Source organism: Pan paniscus, chromosome 20 (assembly GCF_029289425.2).
Source record: "Pan paniscus chromosome 20, NHGRI_mPanPan1-v2.0_pri, whole genome shotgun sequence".
NCBI lineage: Eukaryota > Metazoa > Chordata > Mammalia > Primates > Hominidae > Pan > Pan paniscus.
In genome coordinates this window covers 23,389,482-23,410,150 of record NC_073269.2, presented here as the reverse complement: position 1 = coordinate 23,410,150, position 20,669 = coordinate 23,389,482, and the positions used below count along the sequence as shown (strand labels likewise).

Genomic DNA, 20,669 nt, shown 5'->3' with positions numbered 1-20,669 from the left:
CAGCGTCCCCAGAAGCTGGGATTACAGGCACCCACCACCACATCTGGATATTTTTTGTATTTTTACTAGAAACAGGGTTTTACCATGTTGGCCAGGCTGGTCTCAAACTCCTGACCTCAGGTGATCCGCCCGCTTTGGCCTCCCAAAGTGCTGGGATTACAGGTGTGAGCTACTGTACCCGGCTAGAATTCTTTTTTTTTTTTTTTTTTTTTTTGAGATGGAATCTCACTCTGTCGCCCAGGCTGGAGTGCAGTGGTGCGATCTCGGCTCACTGCAACCTCTGCCTCCCGGGTTCAAGCGATTCTCCTGGCTCAGCCTCCCAAGTAGCTGGGATTACAGGTGTGTGCCACCACGCCCATCTAATTTTTGTATTTTTAGTAGAGACCAGGTTTCACCATGTTGGTCAGGCTGGTCTCGAACTCCTGATCTTGTGATTCACCTGCCTCGGACTCCCAAAGTGCTGGGATTACAGGCGTGAGCCACCGCGCCCGACTAGAATTCTTGTATATTTAGTTCAACAGTTTGTTTGTTTGTTTTTTGAGACAGAGTCTCACTCTGTCATCCAGGCGGGAGTGCAGTGGCACAATCTCAGCTCACTACAACCTCCGCCTCCCGGGTTCAGGTGACTCTCCTGCCTCAGCCTCCCGAGGAGCTGGGATTACAGGCACATGCCACTATACCTGGCTAATTTTTGTATTTTTAGTAGAGAGGGGTTTCACCATGTTGGCCAGGATGGTCTCAATCTCCTGACCTTGTGATCCTCCCGCCTCGGCCTCCCAAAGTGCTGGGATTACAGGCATGAGCACTGCACCCGGCTTTTTTTTTTTTTTTTTTTTGAGACCAGGTCTTGCTCTGTCACCGAGACTGGAGTGTAGTATTACAATCTTGGCTCACTGCAACCTCGGCCTCCCAGATTCAGGTGATTCTCCTGCCCTACCCTCTTGAGTAGCTGGGATTACAGGCATGCACCACTATGTCCAGATAATTTTTGTATTGGTAAAGACAGGGTTTCGCCATATTGGCCAGGCTGGTCTCGAACTCCTGACCTCAAGTGATCCACCCGCCTTGGCTTCCCAAATTGCTGGGATTACAGATATGAGCCACAGTGCCAAGCCAAAATCAAACTTTTCAGTGGGTCCTTGGGGCTCTTTTGGAAGCCAAGGAACATTTACGAGGGTCTTAGAAGGGGTGGGGACTATAGATTGAGGCCAAAAGGGACTTGGCTGGCCCCTGATGTTTTGTATACACTGGACTTGAGATAAGAACATGTTTTTTTGTATGATGAAGGGAGAGGATAGAAAGTTATGCGAACATTCAGTCTGCCCAGAGATGGCGACTTTGGGGGGTCGGGTTTGGGGACTGGAAGGCTTTCTCTGCCACTTTTTTCCATTTCATTTCCTTTTTTGTGTGTGTGATAGGGTCTTACTCTGTTGCCTGTACTGAAGTGCAATGGCGTGATCACTGCTCCAGCCTAGCAACAGAGCGACTCCATCTCAAAAAAAAAAAAAAAAAAGAGGAAAACCACCTAATGAGACAGATTTATGTCTAGATATGTCCATAATTACATTAAATACCAATAGACCGAATTCCCCAGTTAAAAAACAAAGATGGAGCCGGGCGCAATGGCTCATGCCTATAATCCCAGCACTTTGCAAGGCCGAGGTGAGAGGATTGCTTGAGCCCAGGAGTTTGAGAACAGCCTGAGCAATGTAGCAAGACTCCATCTCTACAAACAATAAATATAAAAAAAGTAGCTGGGCATGGTGGTGCACACCTGTAGTTGAAGCTACTGGAGAGGCTGAGCTGGGAGGATTGCTTGAGCGTGGGTGATTGAGGCTGCAGACTCATGATTGTGCCACTGCACTCCAGCCTGGGCCACACAGTGAGACCTTGTGTCAGAAAGAAAGAAAGAAAACATGAACCAAGGAGAATTGGTGTGTAATTTTTTTTTCTTTTTTGTTTTTGAGATGGAGTCTAGCTCTGTCTCCAGGCTAGAGTGCAGTGGCGCAATCTCGGCTCACTGCAACCTCCGCCTCCCGAGTTCAAGCAATTCTCCTGCCTCAGCTTCCTGAGTAGCTGGGATTACTGGAGTGTGCCACCATGCCCAGCTAATTTTTCTGTTTTTAGTACAGACGGGGTTTCACCATGTTGGCCAGGATGGTCTCGATCTCTTCACCTCGTGATCAGCCCGCCTCAGCCTCCCAAAGTGCTGGGATTACAGGAGTGAGCCACCATGCCCAGGCTTGGTGTGCAATCTTAACAAAGTGCACTCTAAGGGAAAAATGAAAGAAGTAAAGAGGGGCACATCTTAACAATGAAAGGTTCAGATCGGGCCTGGCGCTCTGGCTCATGCCTGCAATCCCAGCACTTTGAGAGGCTGAGGCAGGTGGATCACCTGAGATCAGGAGTTTGAGAACACCCTGGCCAACGTGGCGAAACCCCGTCTCAACTAAAAATACAAAAATTAGCCAGGCGTGGTGGCGGGTGCCTGTAATCCCAGCTACTCGGGAGGGTGAGGCAGGAGAATCACTTGAACCCAAGGGGCAGAGGCTGCAGTGATCTGAGATCTTGCCACTGCACTCCAGCCTAGGCGACAGATTGAGACTCCATCTCAAAAAAAAAAAAGGTTCAGTTCACCAGGAAACACAATTGCAACTCTACATGCAGCCAATGATATGGCCTCCAAGTAGAGTAGTCTTGTTTTTTTGTTTTTTTGTTTTGTTTTGTTTTTGAGATCGAGGTCAAGAGTTTGAGACCAGCCTGACCAATACAGTGAAACCCCGTATCCACGAGAAATGCAAAAATTAGCCAGGCTTGGTGGCTGGTGCCTGTAGTCCCAGCTACTCCAGAGGCTGAGACAGGAGAATTGCTTGAACTTGGGAGGCAGAGGTGGCAGTGAGCCGAGATCGTGCCACTGCACTCCGGCCTGGGCAACAGAGCGAGATTCTGTCCCCCCCCGCAAAAAAAGGGAAAAGTAAATATAAGTAAAATGTTTGCCTGCAAATATCTGTTCAGTGAGTGCCAGCCATTATTATTATTGTTGGTGGTGTTATTTTATAGTTTATTTTAGTAGCTTATTAATTTATAATAATAATTATTACTATTATTTTAGAAACAGCGTCTTGCCTTGCTCAGGCTGCAGTGCAGAGCTTTGATCATAACTCACTGTAGCCTCGACCTCCTGGGTTCAAGGGATCCCTCCCACCTCAGCCTCCCATTTAGCTGGGACTACATTTTTAAATTTTCTGTAGAGGCCAGGTGTGACGGCTCATGCCTGTAATCCCAGCACTTTGGGAGGCCAAGGCAGGTGGATTACAAGGTCAGAAGTTCAAGACCAGCCTGGCCAACATAGCGGAACCCCCCCATCTCTACTAAAAATACAAAAAATTAGGCAGGCATGGTGGCAGGTGCCTGTAATCCCAGCTACTAGGAAGGCTGAAGCAGGAGAATTGCTTCAACCTGGGAGGCAGAGGTTGCAGTGAGCCGAGATCACGCCATTGCACTCCAGCCTCACTAGACTCTGTCTCAAAAAAAAAATTAGTCATGTGTCATGGCAGGCGCCTGTAATCCCAGCTACTTAGGAGGCTGAGGCAGGAGAATCGCTTGAACCTGGGAGTCAGAGGTTGCAGTGAGCCCAGATCGCTCCACTGCACTCTACGTGGGAGACAGAGGGAGACTGTGTCTCCAAATTAATTAATTAATATTCTGTAGAGGCAGGCTCTCACTGCGTTACCCAGGCTTAGGTTGCCCAGGCTGGAGTACGGTGACGTGATCTTGGCTCGCTGCAACATCTGCCTCCCGGGTTCAAGCGATTCTCCTGCCTCAACCTCCCGAGTAGCTGTGATTACAGGCATGTGCCATCACACCCAGCTAATTTCTGTATTTTTCGCAGAGACAGGTTTCACCATGTTGGCCAGGCTGGTCTCGAACTCTTGACCTCAGGTGATCCATCTGCCTCAGCCTCCCAAAGTGCTGGGATTACAGGCGTGAGTCACCGTGCCCAGCCGAGGCTTGTTTCTTTTATTAGTATTGTTGTTTAGTGCAATTCCTCCTGCCCCTGTAACAGAAATGCAGATGGATGAGCAAGAAACCCCACTGTGCAGATACAGACATAGGGGTTCAGGTAGGTTATAAAAACAAAAAAGTTAAAAAATAAAAACAATTAAAAACTGGGGTTCAGTGATGGATGGGGAATAGTTTAAGTCCCTAAGATCCTGGAGTCACCCAGGGATTATTTCATGCCCCTTCCCAGTTAATTTTTTCTCTTTTTCTGTTTTTGAGACTGGGTCTTGCTCACTGCAACTTCCACCCCTGGGGTTCAAGCAGTCCTCATGCCTCAGCCACCCCAGTATCTGAGATTACAGGCATGCACCACCATACCTGGCTAATTTTTGTATTTTTAGTAGAGACGGGGTTTCACCATGTTGGCCAGGCTGGTCTAGATTTCCTGACCTCAGGTGATCCACCCACCTCGGCCTCCCAAAGTGCTGGGATTACTGGCATAAGCCACCGCACCCAGCCCTCCAGGTGATTTCTTACATAGCTCTGCTATGCTACCACCTTTAACCTCCCTTCCTTCCTCAGTGATTTCCGTGAGACCCCACCACTACCTTTTGTGGCAGGCACTGTGCAAGCCTCAGAGCTATAACAATGAGAAAGAACAAAGCCTTCCCAGACTTTGGGGCTCTGCCAGTGTAGAGGGCAAGGCAGAGGTAAATCAAAGCAGTGGCTCACGCCTATAATCCCAACAGTTTGGGAGGCCAAAGTGGGAGGATTGCTTGAGCCCAGGAGTTCGAGACCAGCCTGGGCAACATGGGGAAACCCCATCTCTACAAAAAATGTAAACATTGGGCCCGGCGCGATGGCTCACGCCTGTAATTTCAGCACTTTGGGAGGCCGAGGTGGGCAGATCACAAGGTCAGGAGATCGAGACTATCCTGGCTAACACGATGAAACGCTGACTCTACTAAAAATACAAAAAATTAGTCGGGCATGGTGGCAGGCGCCTGTAGTCGCAGCTACTTGGGAGGCTGAGGCAGGAGAATGGTGTGAACCTGGGAGGCGGAGCTTGCAGTGAGCCGAGATTGCGCCACTGCACTCTAGCCTGGGCTACACAGCGAGACTCTGTCTCAAAAAAAAAAAAAAAATTAGCTGGACATGATGGTGCACCTGTGGTCCCAGCTACTCAGGAGGCTGAGGCAGGAGGATTGCGTGAGCCCAGGAGATAGACGTGGTTGCAGTGATCTGAGATCGTGCCACTGCACTCCAGCCTGGGTTTCAAAGTAAGACCCTATCTCAAAAAAAAAAAAAGGCAGAGATATAAGTAAACTAGTTTGGGAAGCCGAGGCAGGCAGATCATGAGGTCAGGAGTTCCAGACCATCCTGGCCAACATGGTGAAACCCTGTCTCTACTAAAAATATACAAATTAGCTGGGCATGGTGGCGGGTGCCTGTAGTCCCAGCTACTCAGGAGGCTGAAGCAGGAGAATCGTTGGAACTTAGGAGGTGGATGTTGCAGTGAGCCGAGATCGCGCCACTGCACTCCAGCCTGGCGACAGAGAGAGACTCTGTCTCAAAAAAAAAAAAAAGAAAGAAAGAAAGAAAAAAAAAAAGGCCAGGCACGATGGCTCACGCCTGTAATCCTAGTACTTTGGTACATCGAGGTGGGCGGATCACGTGAGGTCGGGAGTTTGAGACCAGCCTGACCAACATGAAGAAATCCCGTGTCTACTAAAAATACAAAGTTAGCCAGGCACGGTGGTGCATGCCTCTACTCCCAGCTACTCGGAAGGCTGAGGCAGGAGAATCGCTTGAACCTGGGAGGCAGCGGTTGCGGTGAGCTGAGATCGTGCCATTGCACTCCAGCTTGGGCAACAAGAGTGAAACTTCTTCTCAAAAAACAAAAACAAACAAACAAACAAAAAACCCAAGTAAACTAGTTATGAAGTGGACGTTCATCAACTTCATTGTGCCAAGACAGCTAAATGGGGCACCTGGTCTTGCCTTGGGGAGGTCTGGGAGGGCTTCCTGTAGGAGGTCACCTGGGAACTCCAACCTTAGAAGTGATCTCCAAAAAGCCAGTTACCACCTCCATGATAGCTACCTCCAAAAGCTGGTGTCTGACTCATCCATCCATCCATCCATCCATCCATCCATCCACCTACCCATTTATTGAGCTTCTATAGATGCCAGGCATGGTTCAAGGAGGTGCTGGGTACAAATCAGGCAAAAATCTCTGCCAGGATGAAGCAGAGTGAGGGATGGTCCCTCCAACCACAAGCAAAATAATGACAAGATAATTCTGGAAGGAGTAACTGCTAGGAAGGAAATAAAACTGAGTGAAGGAAGGAGAAGTGTCCCGGTTTCAAAACAAGATCCACAAAAACTTAGCTAATCAAGGATGCCACCTTCTTCCCGGGCCATGGGGACCTTATCACCCTCCAGCAGACAGTGCATAGAGGAGGAACTCCTCCCAGTGGCCCTGCTGGCTCAGTCGCCTGCGCAGCAGTAATTGAGCGCCTCCAGTATGCACCAGGCAACCTTCTAGACATTAAACTGTGTGGGGGATGGGAGGGAGGTTTCCGTATGCCTTTGGGCACGTCACTCCTCCTCAGGCCCTCAGGTTCACTTCTGTAACTAAGGCTTCAGGATGGGTCATTCAGCAACCCCAGAGCTGCCCTGCCCGTCAAGCTTGAACTCTTTAAGGAAATAACATTTAGAGCGGACTGTGCCCCCAGCAGCCCCCAAGGTGAGAGTGCATAGATGGGGGTGTTTATCCCCATTTCGCAGATGATCAGGATGAAGCTCAGAGGAGAGGCAGGAGTGGCACAGGCTGCGCGATACTGACCCGTGTTGGGGTCCAGCCCAGGGTCCCCCGCCCCCGCCCCCGCCCCAGCCCCAGCCCCAGCAGCCGGGAGGCTTCGGTCCCTTTAAGAACGCCCCGCGGAGCCAAGCAGGAAGGGGGAGGTGCCAACGCCCGGGACGGACGTCTGCACGAGCCAACGGGTGCGGCAGTCGCGGCAGCGGCGGCCAATGGGCACGGCAGGGGCGGGGCCAAGCGGCCGAACCTGGTTCCCGAGGCGCGGCGGCCGCGGCTGGGGGCGGGGAGGGGGGCGCAGGACCCCAAGTGGGGGTCCCGGAGCCAGAGGCAAGTGTCCTGGGGTGCTGGGGGCGCTGTGCCTGCCGGGCCGCTGCCCTGGCCTAGGCTGGTCCGGGGGCTAGCGCGCCGGGGGCTGCGGCCGATGGGCGGGGCGAGGGGCCGCGGGGGTGGCGAGCCGGGGGGGCACGGGGGTCGGGGGTGCCCGAGGGGGCGCGGCCGGGCGGGGGTGGCCAGGGATGGGGGTCACTGGGGGCAAAGGGGATCCAGTGGGGGGGTCCCGATGGAGGCGTGCAGGGCTAGGGGCGCCCGAGGCGTGCGGGGGTCGGGTGCCCCAGACTGGTGGCGTCAGACAGGCGTGGGTCGTTGGGGGCCTGGGTCGCGGCTTGACTGAGGGCCCGGCCGGGGCTGTGGGGCGTCAGGAGGGCGTGGGGTGTTATGGGATCGGAAAGGGGGGGCGTCTGGGGACACTGGAGTGTTTACGGCGAGACGGAGCGGCTGTGGGGGGAGCTGGCCCGTGCTGGGGGCGGTGGTGGTTGGGGTGGGGGGTGGGACGGGAGGCCGAATTGTGCGGGCGCGGGGAATTATGGGGGTGGGGGCTGGGAGGGTCTCTGAAAGTGGGGCTCCGAGCCCGGGAGGAGCAGGCAGGTGAGGGTTAGGGAGGGGATGCGGCGGGCTGGTTTGATGGCTGTGCCACACTCTTCTGAGCTTGGGGCCTGGGGGACGGAGGGGTTGGTTATTGGTTCAGGAGGTCTGGGGCAAGGAAGAGGCTGTAGAATGTGGTGGGACCTCGACCACTCCTGGAAAGGAGGCGGCTTTGAGGGGGTGGGACCTAGGCCTGATGAGAGGAGGATGGTCTCCTGGGGAAGGATTTGGGCCAGGGTCCCTGATGTTGGGGTTGTGGGGGATAGTGTTAGATTCAGGGTGTGGAAGGAAAAAACGCTTGGGGTTTCTGGGTGATTACAGTTGGTGCTTTTGGGGAGGGTCTCTCCTTTGGAGAAGAGGCTGGAGGTGGGAGGCCCTGGTAAAAGATTCAATTTCCCCCAGTGGCCCTAGAGGCTCTAAAAATGGCTTCCCTAAGGCCTCGGAGGCTGTCCTCTCCACAAAAATCCCAGCACCCCTCGCTTAGCTTATAATCAGGCAAAGCCACAGGGCCTGAAGCCCCAGGTTCAAATCCTCCTTTGGCCTTTGGCTTTCTCTGTGACCTTGGGCAAATGCCTTTGCCCCTCTGGCCTGTTTCCTGTTCTGTAAAATGTTGGGGGGAATCTTCCCTACTTCCTGGAGTATTTGTAAACATTAAATAATAATTAGCTCTAATAATGGCTAACACTATTTGAGCCTGATGCCAAGGGCTTGATGCATGGGTTAATTTCTCCCAACAAGCTGGGGTTGTTGTTACACCCACTGTATAGATGAGGAAACTGAGGCCTGGAGCCCTTGAGTTACACAGAAAGTGATCGGCAGTGTGGGGAATCAGTACAGCGGAGACTTTGAGGGGCTGTGTAGGATTCTGACCCACATCTCTGCCCCCCACTTCCAGGGCCAATTCCTGTCCCCCCAGCAGCATGGCATCGTGTGCTGAACTCTCTGAGCCCTCTGCCCCACTACCCGCCGGGGTCCCACCGCTCGAGGACTTCGAGGTACTGGATGGGGTTGAGGATGCAGAGGGTGAGGAGGAAGAGGAGGAGGAAGAGGAGGAAGAGGATGACCTGAGTGAGCTGCCACCGCTGGAGGACATGGGACAACCCCCGGCGGAGGAGGCTGAGCAGCCTGGGGCCCTGGCCCGAGAGTTCCTTGCTGCCATGGAGCCCGAGCCCGCCCCAGCCCCGGCCCCAGAAGAGTGGCTGGACATTCTGGGTAAGGAGCAAAGGTGGATCAGGGTGCCCTTGGCCCTGGCCCTCTCGTCCCCTGAGCCTCATTTCCCCATCTGTGCTGTGAGGGTTGGAAGTCACATGGTCACCACCGTGATCACCAGCCAGAGGCAACTACTGTAGATGCTTCACATTGATGTACTCTATCCACTGACTCACACACATGCACAATGTGCTGTGTCCCCGTTTCCCAGATCTGCTAACAGTGGCTCAGAGAGGCTGAGTCACCTGCCCAGAGCCACACAGCCAGCACGCCAGGCGCTGGCAGCTCCTAACCCCATCAATGCATCTTTTTTTGGCATTTGTCTGACACATGCTTGGGCTCTGAAAAATGTGTCCTGAGTGCATGCCAGCCTGGGCAACACAGTGAGACCCCAACTTCCAAAACAAAAAATGTGTTCTGGGGTCAAGTGGATCAGAGGAATGTTATTTTGTTCAGCCTTCTGGTTGGTTCACAGTAGTGATAGTATTGTAAATGCTCAGAGCAATCCTACAAGAAGAAAACTACATGAGCCCCCACATGTTCCCCCCAACATACCCCATCACAGCAACTGAAAACAAGAGAAATGTTAGTTTTCTGTGGAAGACGTCTTGCTACTAGTATAGTACTGATATCTAATATACCAAATAATGCTGGTGCCCATGCAAATAATAAGATATCATTACCACTATCGATTGTAATAACAATAGTATAGCAATAGTATCCAATCATATTGACACTGATGGAACAGAAATATTACTAAATATCACCACCACTACTGATAAAAATCTTACTACTTTTTTTTTTTTTTGAGACAGAGTCTGACTCTGTCACCCAGGCTGGAATGCAGTGGTGCGATCTCAGTTCACTGCAACCTCCGCCTCCCAGGTTCAAGCGATTCTTCTGCCTCAGCCTCCTGAGTAGCTGGGACTACAGGTGCCCACCTCTATGCCTGGCTGATTTTTGTATTTTTAGTAGAGACAGGGTTTCACCACATTGGCCAGGCTGGTCTCGAACTCCTGACTTCAGGTGATCCACCTGCCTTGGCCTCCTAAAGTGCTGAGATTACAGGTGTGAGCCACCACACCTGGCCCCTAATTTTTGTATTTTTAGTGGAGACAGGGTCTCACCATGTTGACCAGGCTGGTCTCAAACTCCTAACCTCAAGTGATCCTCCTGCCTCAGCCTTCCAAAGTGCTGGGGTTACAGGTGTGAGCCACCATGCCTGGTCATTTTTTATTTTTTGTAGAGATGGGGTCTCACTATGTTGCCCAGGCTGGTCTCAAACTCCTGGGTTTAAACAGTCCTCTCATTTCAGCCTCCCAAAGTTCTGGGATTACAGGCATGAGCCACCATGTGTGTCCTTTGCTTAACTTCTAAATTCATCCCACTTGGTGCTGTGGTGGGGACACTGTGTCACAGGGGCTCTGCTAACCAAGGGTCCCATGAGCACCTCATTTCATGGCTGGGTAAACCGAGGCCCAAACATCTCAGGGCAAGGATTTCAGCCTGAGGGCTGTTTGTCCTCTCTGAGCTTTGGTTTTCTTTCTTTTTGAGGAGGGTGGGGAGACTGGGTTCTTGCCATTTTGCCCAGACGCTGGCCTGAACTTGTGATTCTCCCACATTGGCCTCTCAAATAGATGGAAACTCGGCAAGTCTCAGTTTTCTTAAAAAAAAAAAACAAAAAAACAAAAAAACCAGACCAACCATTGTTCACTGAGCTGGTCTCTAGCACCAGCACTGTCACCCTGAAGTCTGTCCCATCCTGCCCAGTGTCCTGCACGTGGGGTTCCCCACTCTGGTGGCAGAGTGGCCACTGGAAGTTTGGTTTGTGCCCCAGTGTTGGGCCAGCCCCCTCTGGACAGCTAGTGGGCAGAGCTGAGGGTAGGAGTGGGGGCTCAGGGGAGCGGGTGCCTGTTTGAGCTGCCAGGTGACAGGCTGCATGTCCCTGGACCCTGGCAGGGAACGGGCTGTTGAGGAAGAAGACGCTGGTCCCAGGGCCGCCAGGTTCGAGCCGCCCGGTCAAGGGCCAGGTGGTCACCGTACATCTGCAGACGTCGCTGGAGAATGGCACACGGGTGCAGGAGGAGCCGGAGCTGGTGTTCACTCTGGGTGACTGTGACGTCATCCAGGTGCGGGCTGGGGCGGGACAGGGCAGGGGCGAGGGGCGCGCCTTGCTGGGTCTGAGTCTGCCTGACCGCTGGCTATCCTCACGCACCCCAGGCCCTGGATCTCAGTGTCCCACTCATGGACGTCGGGGAGACGGCCATGGTCACTGCTGACTCCAAGTACTGCTACGGCCCCCAAGGCAGGTGAGAGTCAGCCACCCTTAGGTCTCTGCAGGTCTCAGGAGGGGGATGGGTGGAGTGGGTGTACCCCTCGGCTCACCCCATCTACTTGCCCATTTTATAGACAAGAAACTGAGGCTGGGTGAGGTGGCTCACACCTGAAATCCCAGCACTTTGGGAGGTTGAGGTAGGAGGATTGCTTGAGACCTGGAGTTCCAGACCAGCCTAAGCAATATAGACCGCATCTCTATACAAAAAAATTTAAAAATTAGCTGGGTGTGGGCCGGGCGTGGTGGCTTACGCCTGTAATCCCAGCCCTTTGGGAGGCCAAGGCGGGCGGATCATGAGGTCAGGAGATCAAGGCCATCCTGGCTAGCACGGTGAAACCCCGTCTCTACTAAAAATACAAAAAATTAGCCAGGCGTGGTGGCGGGTGCCTGTAGTCCCAGCTACTCTGGAGGTTGAGGCAGGAAAATGGCGTGAACCCGGGAGGCGGAACTTGCAGTGAGCCAAGATCGCACCACTGCACTCCAGCCTGGGCAAGAGAGCAAGACTGTCTCAAAAAAAAAAAAAAAAAAAAAAAAAGCTGGGTGTGGTGCACACCTGTAGTCCCAGCTACTGAGGAGGCTCAGGCAGGAGGATCACTTGAGCCCACATTTTTGAGGCTGCAGTGAGCCAAGATTGCACCACTGCACTCCAGCCCGGGCAACAGAGTGAGAACCTGTCTCTTAATAAAAAGGAGGAAAACCGAGGCTTAGGGAGGGGAACTCGTTCGTCAAGTCCCGCAGCTCCAAGGCGGCAAGTCGCTTCCCCTGCACTTTACTGAGGAGGGAATGACGGAGGGCAGAGGGGCGACAGATCGGGGGCTTGAGCCAAGCTCACTCCTTCCTAGCCAGCCCAGCGGGTTTAGGGGTCACCAGGTCTGAGTGCTGCCCCTGCCTGCTCCCACCCAACTAGCAGGAGCCCATACATCCCCCCGCACGCGGCCCTGTGCCTGGAGGTGACCCTGAAGACGGCTGTGGACGGGCCTGACCTGGAGATGCTCACGGGGCAGGAGCGCGTGGCCCTGGCCAACCGGAAGCGGGAGTGCGGCAACGCCCACTACCAGCGGGCGGACTTCGTCCTGGCCGCCAACTCCTACGACCTCGCCATCAAGGCTATCACCTCCAGCGCCAAAGGTGACCGCCTGGGTCAGATCTCCACCATCTCCCCTGCAAAGGTGTCCACTCCGTGCCAGAAACTTCCAGCCCCAGAGAGCCTCAGACTCAGAATATTCTAGAATAGCCCAGAATATGGGTAGATCCCCAACTGCCCCTAACCTAGGGCCTGTTACAGACCCGTGGTATATCCCAGACCAGTGGAGTGTTGTAGAATGCAAGTGGATATGGGGATGGGGTGACCATAGACAGGGCCAGTTCACATGCACCACAGGCTAGGCCTTCGCTTGCTTAAGTCTCCATCTTGTAGCTTCCTCAGGAGAGCCCCAGGAAAGCGTGGCCCTTGGTCCGGGGTTAAAATTGGGGAAACTGAGGCCAGAGAGGCAGCTTCTGCAGAGGGGTGGGTGCCAGGGTGTCTGGTGGCATGGTGACGGCTGCCGTGGCGGGCACTGTCTCCCAATAGTGGACATGACGTTTGAGGAGGAGGCACAGCTCCTGCAGTTGAAGGTGAAGTGTCTGAACAACCTGGCGGCCTCGCAGCTGAAGCTCGACCACTACCGCGCGGCCCTGCGCTCCTGCAGCCTTGTGCTGGAGCACCAGCCAGACAACATCAAGGCTCTCTTCCGCAAGGGCAAGGTAGGCCACACCGGGGTGCCAGGCCGGGTCACTCAGCCTGGGGTATACGGGGTGGTCCCCAACCCTGCATTTGAGAAAGGCATAGGTATATAAGCCAGCTGAGCTCTGTGGGGTGCAGGTGGAGAAACTGAGGCCCAGACGGGTGCAGGAGTGTGGCCTGGTCACAACAATTCATTGGCTGAGGCCAGAATTTGATCCTTGAGTCTTGGGTCCCCAACCTTTGGCCCAGTGTTTTTTGTTTGTTTGTTTGTTTGTTTCTTGAGACAGAGTCTCACTCTGTCACCCAGGCTGGAGTGCAGTGGTGTGATCTCAGCTCACCACCGCAACTTCCTCCTCCTGGGTTCAAGCGATTGTCCTGCCTCAACCTCCCAAGTAGCTGGGACTACAGGTGCGAGCCACCACACCCAGTTAATTTTTGTATTTTTAGTAGAGATGTGGTTAGCCATATTGGCCAGGCTGGTCTTGAACTCCTGACCTCAAGTGATCTGCCCGCCTCAGCCTCCCCATGTGCTGAGATTACAGGCCTGAGCCACCGTGCCCGGCTTGGCCCAGTGTTGAAACCTCCTCACATAGAACCTCCATGGGTCCCAGTTTTACTCAGAGTAAAGTGGAATCCTAGTCACAGCCCTTGGGGCCTTGAGTTATCTGGTCTTCCCCCTCCTGCTATCACTTCTCCTACCTCACTTTCTGCTTCTCTCCATCCCACGTGGCATTCTCCCTTTCTGCTGTCTAGCCAGGCTCTCTCCACCTCAGGGCCTTTGCGTAGGCATTGCCGACTGTCTGAGATGTTCCTGACAGGCAGCACGTGGAGGTGACATGCCTCTTGTCCATCTACCCTACTCGAAGATGGAGATTTGGTCTGTCTTGCTCACTGCCGAATCTCCAGCCTTGCAAACAGGGCCAGGTACATAGTAGGTGCTCAGTAAAAGTCCTGGCAGAGGCCAGGCACAATGGCTCATTCCTGTAATCCCAGCACTTGGGATTACAGGAGGCCAAGGCAGGAGGATCGCTTGAGCCCAGGCATTTGCGACGAGCCCAGGCAACATAGGGAGACCCCCTTCTCTACCCAAAATATACAAAAATTAGCTGGGTGTGGGGGTGCGGGCCTGTCGTCCCAGTTGCTCAGGAGGGTGAGGATGGCTTGAGCCCCGAAGGTCAAGGCTGCAGTGAGCCTTGATCACACCACTGCACTCCAGCCTTGGCAGCAGAGCAAGACCCTGTGTCAAAAACAAAACACAAGAACAGAAAAAAAAGTTCTGGCAGAACATAGGGGTGAATCTGGCTTGTACAGACTTGACCTTCATTCTCACCCCCTTTTCTGTTCATCCTCACAGCCTCACCCCTAGGTGGGGCTTTCAGTACCTTTTAGCAGTTAACGAAGGAAACTGAGGCACAGATACTGGCTCACCTGCTGTGTTTCTGAAAAGCCTGAGGTGGGGCTCCCTCCAGCTGGGATTTATTAAGGACATACTGTGTGCAGAGTTCTGCAGAGAAATATGAAGAGGGAGAAGATGCAGTTCCTGTTTTTGAAGCCTTTGTTCTCAACCTGGGGGTAGTATCCTCCTGGGGGCAGCAGGAGTGGCTGCTTGTGTAGCTTCATACAAGTTTGGACCTGCTGGTTGAAGGTGATAGAAACCCACTCAAACAGGTTCAAGCAGAAAGGAGGGATCGATGGCTCATGGAACTGCCAAGTTTGGATTAGCTGGCTTCAGGCATAGCTGGATCCAGGCACTCACAATATTGTGGGGATGCTGTTTCTCTGCTCTGACCTTCCCTCCTGGGCCGGCTCCTCTCTCAGGGTGACCATGATGCTCCCCCCTCCCCCCTGGAAAGTTCCAGATTTCCATCTTCTACCCCCTCCTTTTTTTTTTTTTTTTTTTTTTTTTTTTTTGAGACAGAGTCTTGCTCTGTCACCCAGGCTGGAGTGCAGTGGCACAATCTCGGCTTACTGCAACCTCTGCCTCCTGGGTTCAAGTGAGCACATCCAGCTGTTTTTTGTATTTTTAGTATAGATGGGGTTTCACCATGTTGGCCAGGCTGGTCTTGAACTCCTGACCTCAAGTGATCCACCTGCCTTTACCTCCCAAAGTGCTGGGATTATAGGCGTGAGCCACTTCGCCCAGCTCCATCTTCTCCCCTTAGCAACCCATCTCCCATCGGCACCAGCATAGTGCAGGCTGGATCTCATTGACTCATTTGGGTCATGTGCCTGGTCCTGAATCACTATGGCCAAAGCTTTGGAAACATCAGGGCCAGGTGTGGTGCCTCACGCCTGTAATCTCAGCACTTCGGGAGGCCAAGGTAGGAGGATCATTTGAGCCCAGGAATTCAAGACCAGTCTTGGCAGCATAGTGAGACCCCATTGCTACAAAAATTTAAAAAATAATTAAGGGCTGGGCGTGGTGGCTCACGCCTATAATCCCAGCACTTTGGGAGACTGAGGCAGGTGGATTGGTTGAGCCCAGGAGTTCGAAACCATCCTGGGGAACATGGCCCTGTCTCTAAAATAAAATAAATAAATAAGTAGGCCTGGAGCGGTGGCTCATGCCTGTAATACCAGCACTTTGGGAGGCTGAGGCAGGTGGATCACTTGAGGTCAGGAGTTTGAGACCAACCTGGCCAACATGGTAAAACCCTGTCTCTACTAAAAATACAAAAATTAGCCGGTGGTGGTAGGTGCCTGTAATCCCAGTTACTCGGGAGGCTGAGGCAGGAGAACGGCGTGAACCCGGGAGGCAGAGCTTGCATTGAGCCAAGATCGTGCCACTGCACTCCAGCCTGGGCGAGAGTGAGACTCCATCTCAAAATAATAATAATAATAACAATAGTAATACTAATTTTATAAATAAATACATAAATAAATAATTCGTTGGACATGGTAGTACACGCCTGTAGTCCCAGCTCCTCGGGAGGCTGAGGCTGGAGGATTGTGTGAGCCTAGGAGTTTGAGGCTGCAGTGAGCTATGATCATGCCATTGCACTCCAGCCTGGGTGACCGATCAAGACCCTGTCTCTAAAGGAAAGAGAAAAAAAAAAAAAAAAAAACCTCTGGAAGCATCCATTCGGCCTCTCGCCAGTGGAGGTGGTGAGGGAGGAGGCAGCGAGGTGGGTGCCTAGATCTGCAGCTGAGACAGGAAGAAGGAGCATGTTGCGGGGGCCAATGCCAAGCTAAGTGTGCACTGATGGAGTTTGAGGGCTAGGAGAGCAGTTTGGGAGTGGCTGGAACCCAGGGATGTTGCCAGAGCTCCATTTGGCACTTGTATGAGTAGCCAGGAGCCTGGCTGTTTTTTTTGTTTGTTTGTTTGTTTTTGAGACGGAGTCTCACTCTGTCGCCCAGGCTGGACTGCAGTGGCGTGATCTCGGCTCACGGCAAGTGCTGCCTCCTGGGTTCACGCCATTCTCCTGCCTCAGCCTCCTGAGTAGCTGGGACTACAGGCACCCGCCACCATGCCTGGCTAATTTTTTTGTATTTTTTAGTAGAGATGGAGTTTCACCATGTTAGCCAGGATGGTCTTGACGTCCTGACCTCTTGATCCGCCCGCCTTGGCCTCCCAAAGTGCTGGGATTACAGGTGTGAGCCACCGCGCCCAGCCTTTTTTTTTTTTTTTTTTTTTGAGATGGAGTCTCGCTCTGTCGCCCAGGCTGGAGTGCAGTGGCACGATCTCGGCTCACTGCAAGCTCCGCCTCCCGGGTTCACGCCATTCTCCTGCCTCAGCCTCCCGAGTAGCTGGGACTATCAGGCACCCACCACCTCGCCCAGCTAATTTTTTTTGTATTTTTAGTAGATACAGGGTTTCACCGTCTTAGCCAGGATGGTCTTGATCTCCTGACCTTGTGATCCGCCCGCCTCGGCCTCCCAAAGTGCTGGGATTACAGGCATGAGCCACTGCGCCCGACCCTTTTTTTTTTTCTTTTTTTAAGACAGGGTTGCACTCTGTCACCCAGACTGGGGTGCAGTGGTGTGATCTCGGCTCACTGCAACTTCTGCCCCCTGGTTCAAGCAATCCTCCCACCTCAGCCTCCTGAGTAGCTAGGACTACAGGTGCATGCCACCACACCTGGCTAATTTTTGTATTTTTTGGTAGAGACAGGGTTTCTCCATGTTGACCAGGCTGTTTTTATTTTATTTTATTTTTTGAGATGGAGTCTTGCTCTGTTGCTCAAGCTGGAGTGCAGTGACACCATCTTGGCTCACTGCAACCTCCTGGGCTGGATTTCTTGAAGGACAGTGAGGCCCAGGTATGGGTCCAGAGTGATGCCACCCCCTTCCCCTTACAGGTGCTGGCCCAGCAGGGGGAGTACAGTGAGGCCATCCCCATCCTGAGGGCAGCCCTGAAGCTGGAACCTTCCAACAAGGTGAGCAGGACAGGGGTGCCCTGGGACTTGCTTAGCTGGGAAGTCCCTCCTGTGGTCTGCCCCAGGTCTTTCTTGCTGTGGCTCTCTGTTGTGTTCCCACCTGGGCAGTGGCATGGAGTAGGTACCTGAAGGGTCCTGGTCAGCTTGTGAAGACCCTCATGACGGCCACACAGGCAGTCTGGGCTCTCACTCCTCCAGCAGCTGAGGGCACTGCCAGCCTGCTCCATGCCAGTGTCCTTGGCCTTCCTTCCAGAACCTTTTGTCTCCTGGCTACCTTGTGCTCTGCGCCATCAATTGGCTCCCTAGGAGGGATGGGGTCAGCAGCCCTGACTTTGCTAAGCCCAGAAAGGGGCAGATGGGACCCCTATGTCCCAATGGTCCCACCACCCAAACAGCCTAGGGTCCCAGTAAGGCAGAGCGCCAGTGATGACAGGTTGGCCGCTGCGTGTTCTCAGCTTCCCCTGCCTTCTGCAGACGATCCACGCAGAGCTCTCAAAGCTGGTGAAGAAGCATGCGGCGCAGCGGAGCACGGAGACCGCCTTGTACCGGAAAATGCTGGGCAACCCCAGCCGGCTGCCTGCTAAGTGCCCTGGCAAGGGTGCCTGGGTGAGCTGGGGCACAGAATGGGCAGGGGCTGTGTGCAGGGCACGCCTAGCAGAGGGATTTTATTTTGCATACATGGATGTCCTCGGAGACTGGGCCGTCCTGGGCGATGCAGGGGACGTGGAGAGAGCCCAGCCCTGTGTGATCATGAGTGGAGTCGAAGGTGGAACTCAAGCTGGAGGGCTGGGGGTGGACTATGGAGCCTCTTCCAGGGCACGAGGGGTGGTGTCCTGGAGGAGGGGCCATTTGATTTGGGTTTTGCTGCATGAGTAGTTTGCCAGGAAGTGGGAAATACATAGTCAGGCAATGATTTGTTGGGAGGTCTGTTTGGGCTGTGCTGGCAGCTGAGGCCCCAGAGGCCAGTCTTGACCTCCCTCCACCCTTCTCTCCCCTCCTTTTTATCCACAGTCCATCCCATGGAAGTGGCTGTTTGGGGCGACTGCTGTTGCCTTGGGGGGTGTGGCACTCTCTGTGGTCATCGCTGCCAGGAACTGACCACCTAGGTGGCTGCCACCCCCTCTGCACACCATGGACCCTGCCCTGCGCTCCCCAACTCCCCCAGGCTCCCTGTCCACTGCCCTCCCTGGTCTGGCCCCCTCCTCCGGGTTAGGGGAGCAAGGATTGGGGGTCGTGCAGCCCAGCCAGCAGGAGGGACTGAGGCCCTCTAGGAGGAAAGCCCAGAGGGAGGGGGCCCTCATTCCTTCAGACCCAGTTTTCCCCCACCCTCCTTACCCCGCTGGGCTAGGTCTCCGCCAGGGCTGGCCTCAGTTTCTCCTCAACAGGCCTGGGGGCAGCCCTTCCCCTGCCTAGTCCCCGCCTGAGTGCCAGCCCCCCGCCCCGCCTGCCGCCCCCTGTCCAGGTTCCCTCCCTGCCACAGTGAAATAAAGCGTCCCACCCTGCAGTTTCCACGGACTCCTGAGCTTTCTTCTCCCACTGTCTGGGGCTGGGCCAGAGACAGCCTGTGATGCATCTGGAGTCACACAGCATGGTGGATGTGGTTGAGCCAGCTGGAGCTGGGGGTCTCCTCTCTGGGCACAACACACTCGCTTTACAGAGGAGAAACTGAGGCATAGAGAAGTGGGGTGATGTAGCAGGGGCAAGTGGGTTGAGAGGTCTAACTCAGCTGGACTCTGGGGGTGTTACTGCCCAGCTCCACTCGTTACCCCAGCGTTCACTGTTTCCTCACCTGAAATCCAGGACCCCAGTGGGCCCTATCTTGAGGCTGCTGCATGCGTTCTGTGGCATCATTGCTTTACCTAGTGGATGTGCTGAATTCAAAAGAGACAGATGGTAGGAGGATGACTTGAGCACAGGAATTTGAGGCTTTAGTGAGCTATGATTGCACCACTGCGCTCCAGCCTAGGCTGGAAGACCTCACCAGAGTGAGGTCTCTCTTTTTATTATTTATTTATTTATTTATTTATTTTTGAGACGGAGTCTCACTCTGTCACCAGGCTGAAGTACAGTGGCACGATCTCTGCTTACTGCAACCTCCACTTCCCGGGTTCAAGCAATTCTTCTGTCTCAGCCTCCCGAGTAGTGGGGACTACAGGCGCACGCCACCACGCGCAGCTAATTTTTGTATTTTTAGTAGAGACAGGGTTTCACCATGTTGGTCAGGATGGTCTTGATCTCTTGACCTTGTGATCTGCCTGCCTAGGCCTCCCAAAGTGCTGGGATTACAGGTGTGAGTCACCGTGCCCGGCTCTTTTTTTTTTTTTTTTTTTTTTTGAGACAGAGTCTTGCTCTGTGGCCCCGGCTGGAGTGCAGTGGCGTGATCTTGGCTCACTGCAAGCTCCGCCTCCCGGGTTCATGCCATTCTCCTGCCTCAGCCTCCCGAGTAGCTGAGACTACAGGCGCCTGCCACCATGCCTGGCTAATTTTTTGTATTTTTAGTAGAGACGGGGTTTCACCGTGTTAGCCAGGATGGTCTGGATCTCCTGACCTCGTGATCCACCCGCCTTGGCCTCCCAAAGTGCTAGGATTACAGGCGTGAGCCACCGCGCCCGGCCTTTTTTTTTTTTTTTAATAAAGAGGTGGGGTGTAGTGTCATGGCCTGTAATTTCAGCTCTTTGGAAGCCAGGGTGGGAGGGTCGCTTGAGCCCAGCCTGGTCAACATAGTGAGATTCCATCTATGTTTAAAAAAAAAGTGCGCCAGGCACAGTGGTTCCCACCTGTAATCCCAGCACTTTGGGAGGCCGAGGTGGGTGGATCACTTGAGCTCAGGAGTTCCAGACCAGCCTGCCCAACATAGTGAAACCCCATCTCTACTTAAAATACAAAAATTAGCTGGGTGTAGTGGCACATGCCTGTAATCCCAGCTACTCGGGAGGCAGAGGTTGCAGTGAACCGAGATCATGGGACTACACTGCAGCCTGGGCAACACAGGGAGACTTCATCTCAAAACAAGAGACAGATGGGGTCCAGGGGAGAGGATGTGAATGTCTGGATGCAGCCTGTGAGAAGGCACAGCTGGAGGCCCAGGAAGACCTCTCCCAGGGGATGTGTGTGCTGATATGTCAGCGATGGTAAGGGTCTACCCATGCAGGAAGCCGACAGCCCCAGGTCTGGGCAACAGCACACCCAGTACAAAGACCCTGGGGCCAGGTCTAGCCTGGTGCATTCCAGATGCATGAGGCTGGGTAGCCTGCAGAGCCATACCCTGCAGGGCTTCAGGGGCCA

At 53.7% G+C, this 20,669-nt stretch overlaps 1 protein-coding gene across 9 annotated transcripts; it reads left to right on the top strand.

Annotated features, from left to right (window-relative positions):
- The first annotated feature begins 6,631 nt into the window (after positions 1-6,631).
- On the top strand, positions 6,632-18,888 carry FKBP8 (FKBP prolyl isomerase 8). Of its 9 annotated transcripts, none has more exons than XM_008971032.3 (9): positions 6,632-6,748; positions 8,637-8,953; positions 10,910-11,079; positions 11,171-11,259; positions 12,193-12,413; positions 12,856-13,028; positions 17,307-17,384; positions 17,859-17,990; positions 18,396-18,888. In XM_008971032.3, the coding sequence occupies exons 2-9, from the start codon at positions 8,662-8,664 to the stop codon at positions 18,480-18,482; spliced, it is 1,242 nt and encodes a 413-aa protein (XP_008969280.1). In that variant the 5' UTR covers positions 6,632-6,748; positions 8,637-8,661; the 3' UTR covers positions 18,483-18,888. The 9 variants fall into 9 exon arrangements, with proteins under 9 accessions (XP_008969280.1, XP_003817801.1, XP_008969279.1 ...); XM_003817753.5 differs by lacking the exon at positions 6,632-6,748 and adding an exon at positions 7,019-7,147 and having other exon boundaries at positions 12,196-12,413; XM_008971031.4 differs by lacking the exon at positions 6,632-6,748 and adding an exon at positions 7,019-7,147.
- Positions 18,889-20,669: the final 1,781 nt, after the last annotated feature.

Excerpts from the sequence above, each read along its gene's own strand:
- FKBP8 (XM_063600024.1), top strand. The coding sequence starts at position 8,662 with ATGGCATCGTGTGCTGAACTCTCTGAGCCCTCTGCCCCACTACCCGCC. Across the intron at positions 11,260-12,192 it reads TGCTACGGCCCCCAAGGCAG|CAGGAGCCCATACATCCCCC; the intron begins GTGAGAGTCAGC and ends CCACCCAACTAG. Across the intron at positions 17,385-17,858 it reads AGCTGGAACCTTCCAACAAG|ACGATCCACGCAGAGCTCTC; the intron begins GTGAGCAGGACA and ends TGCCTTCTGCAG.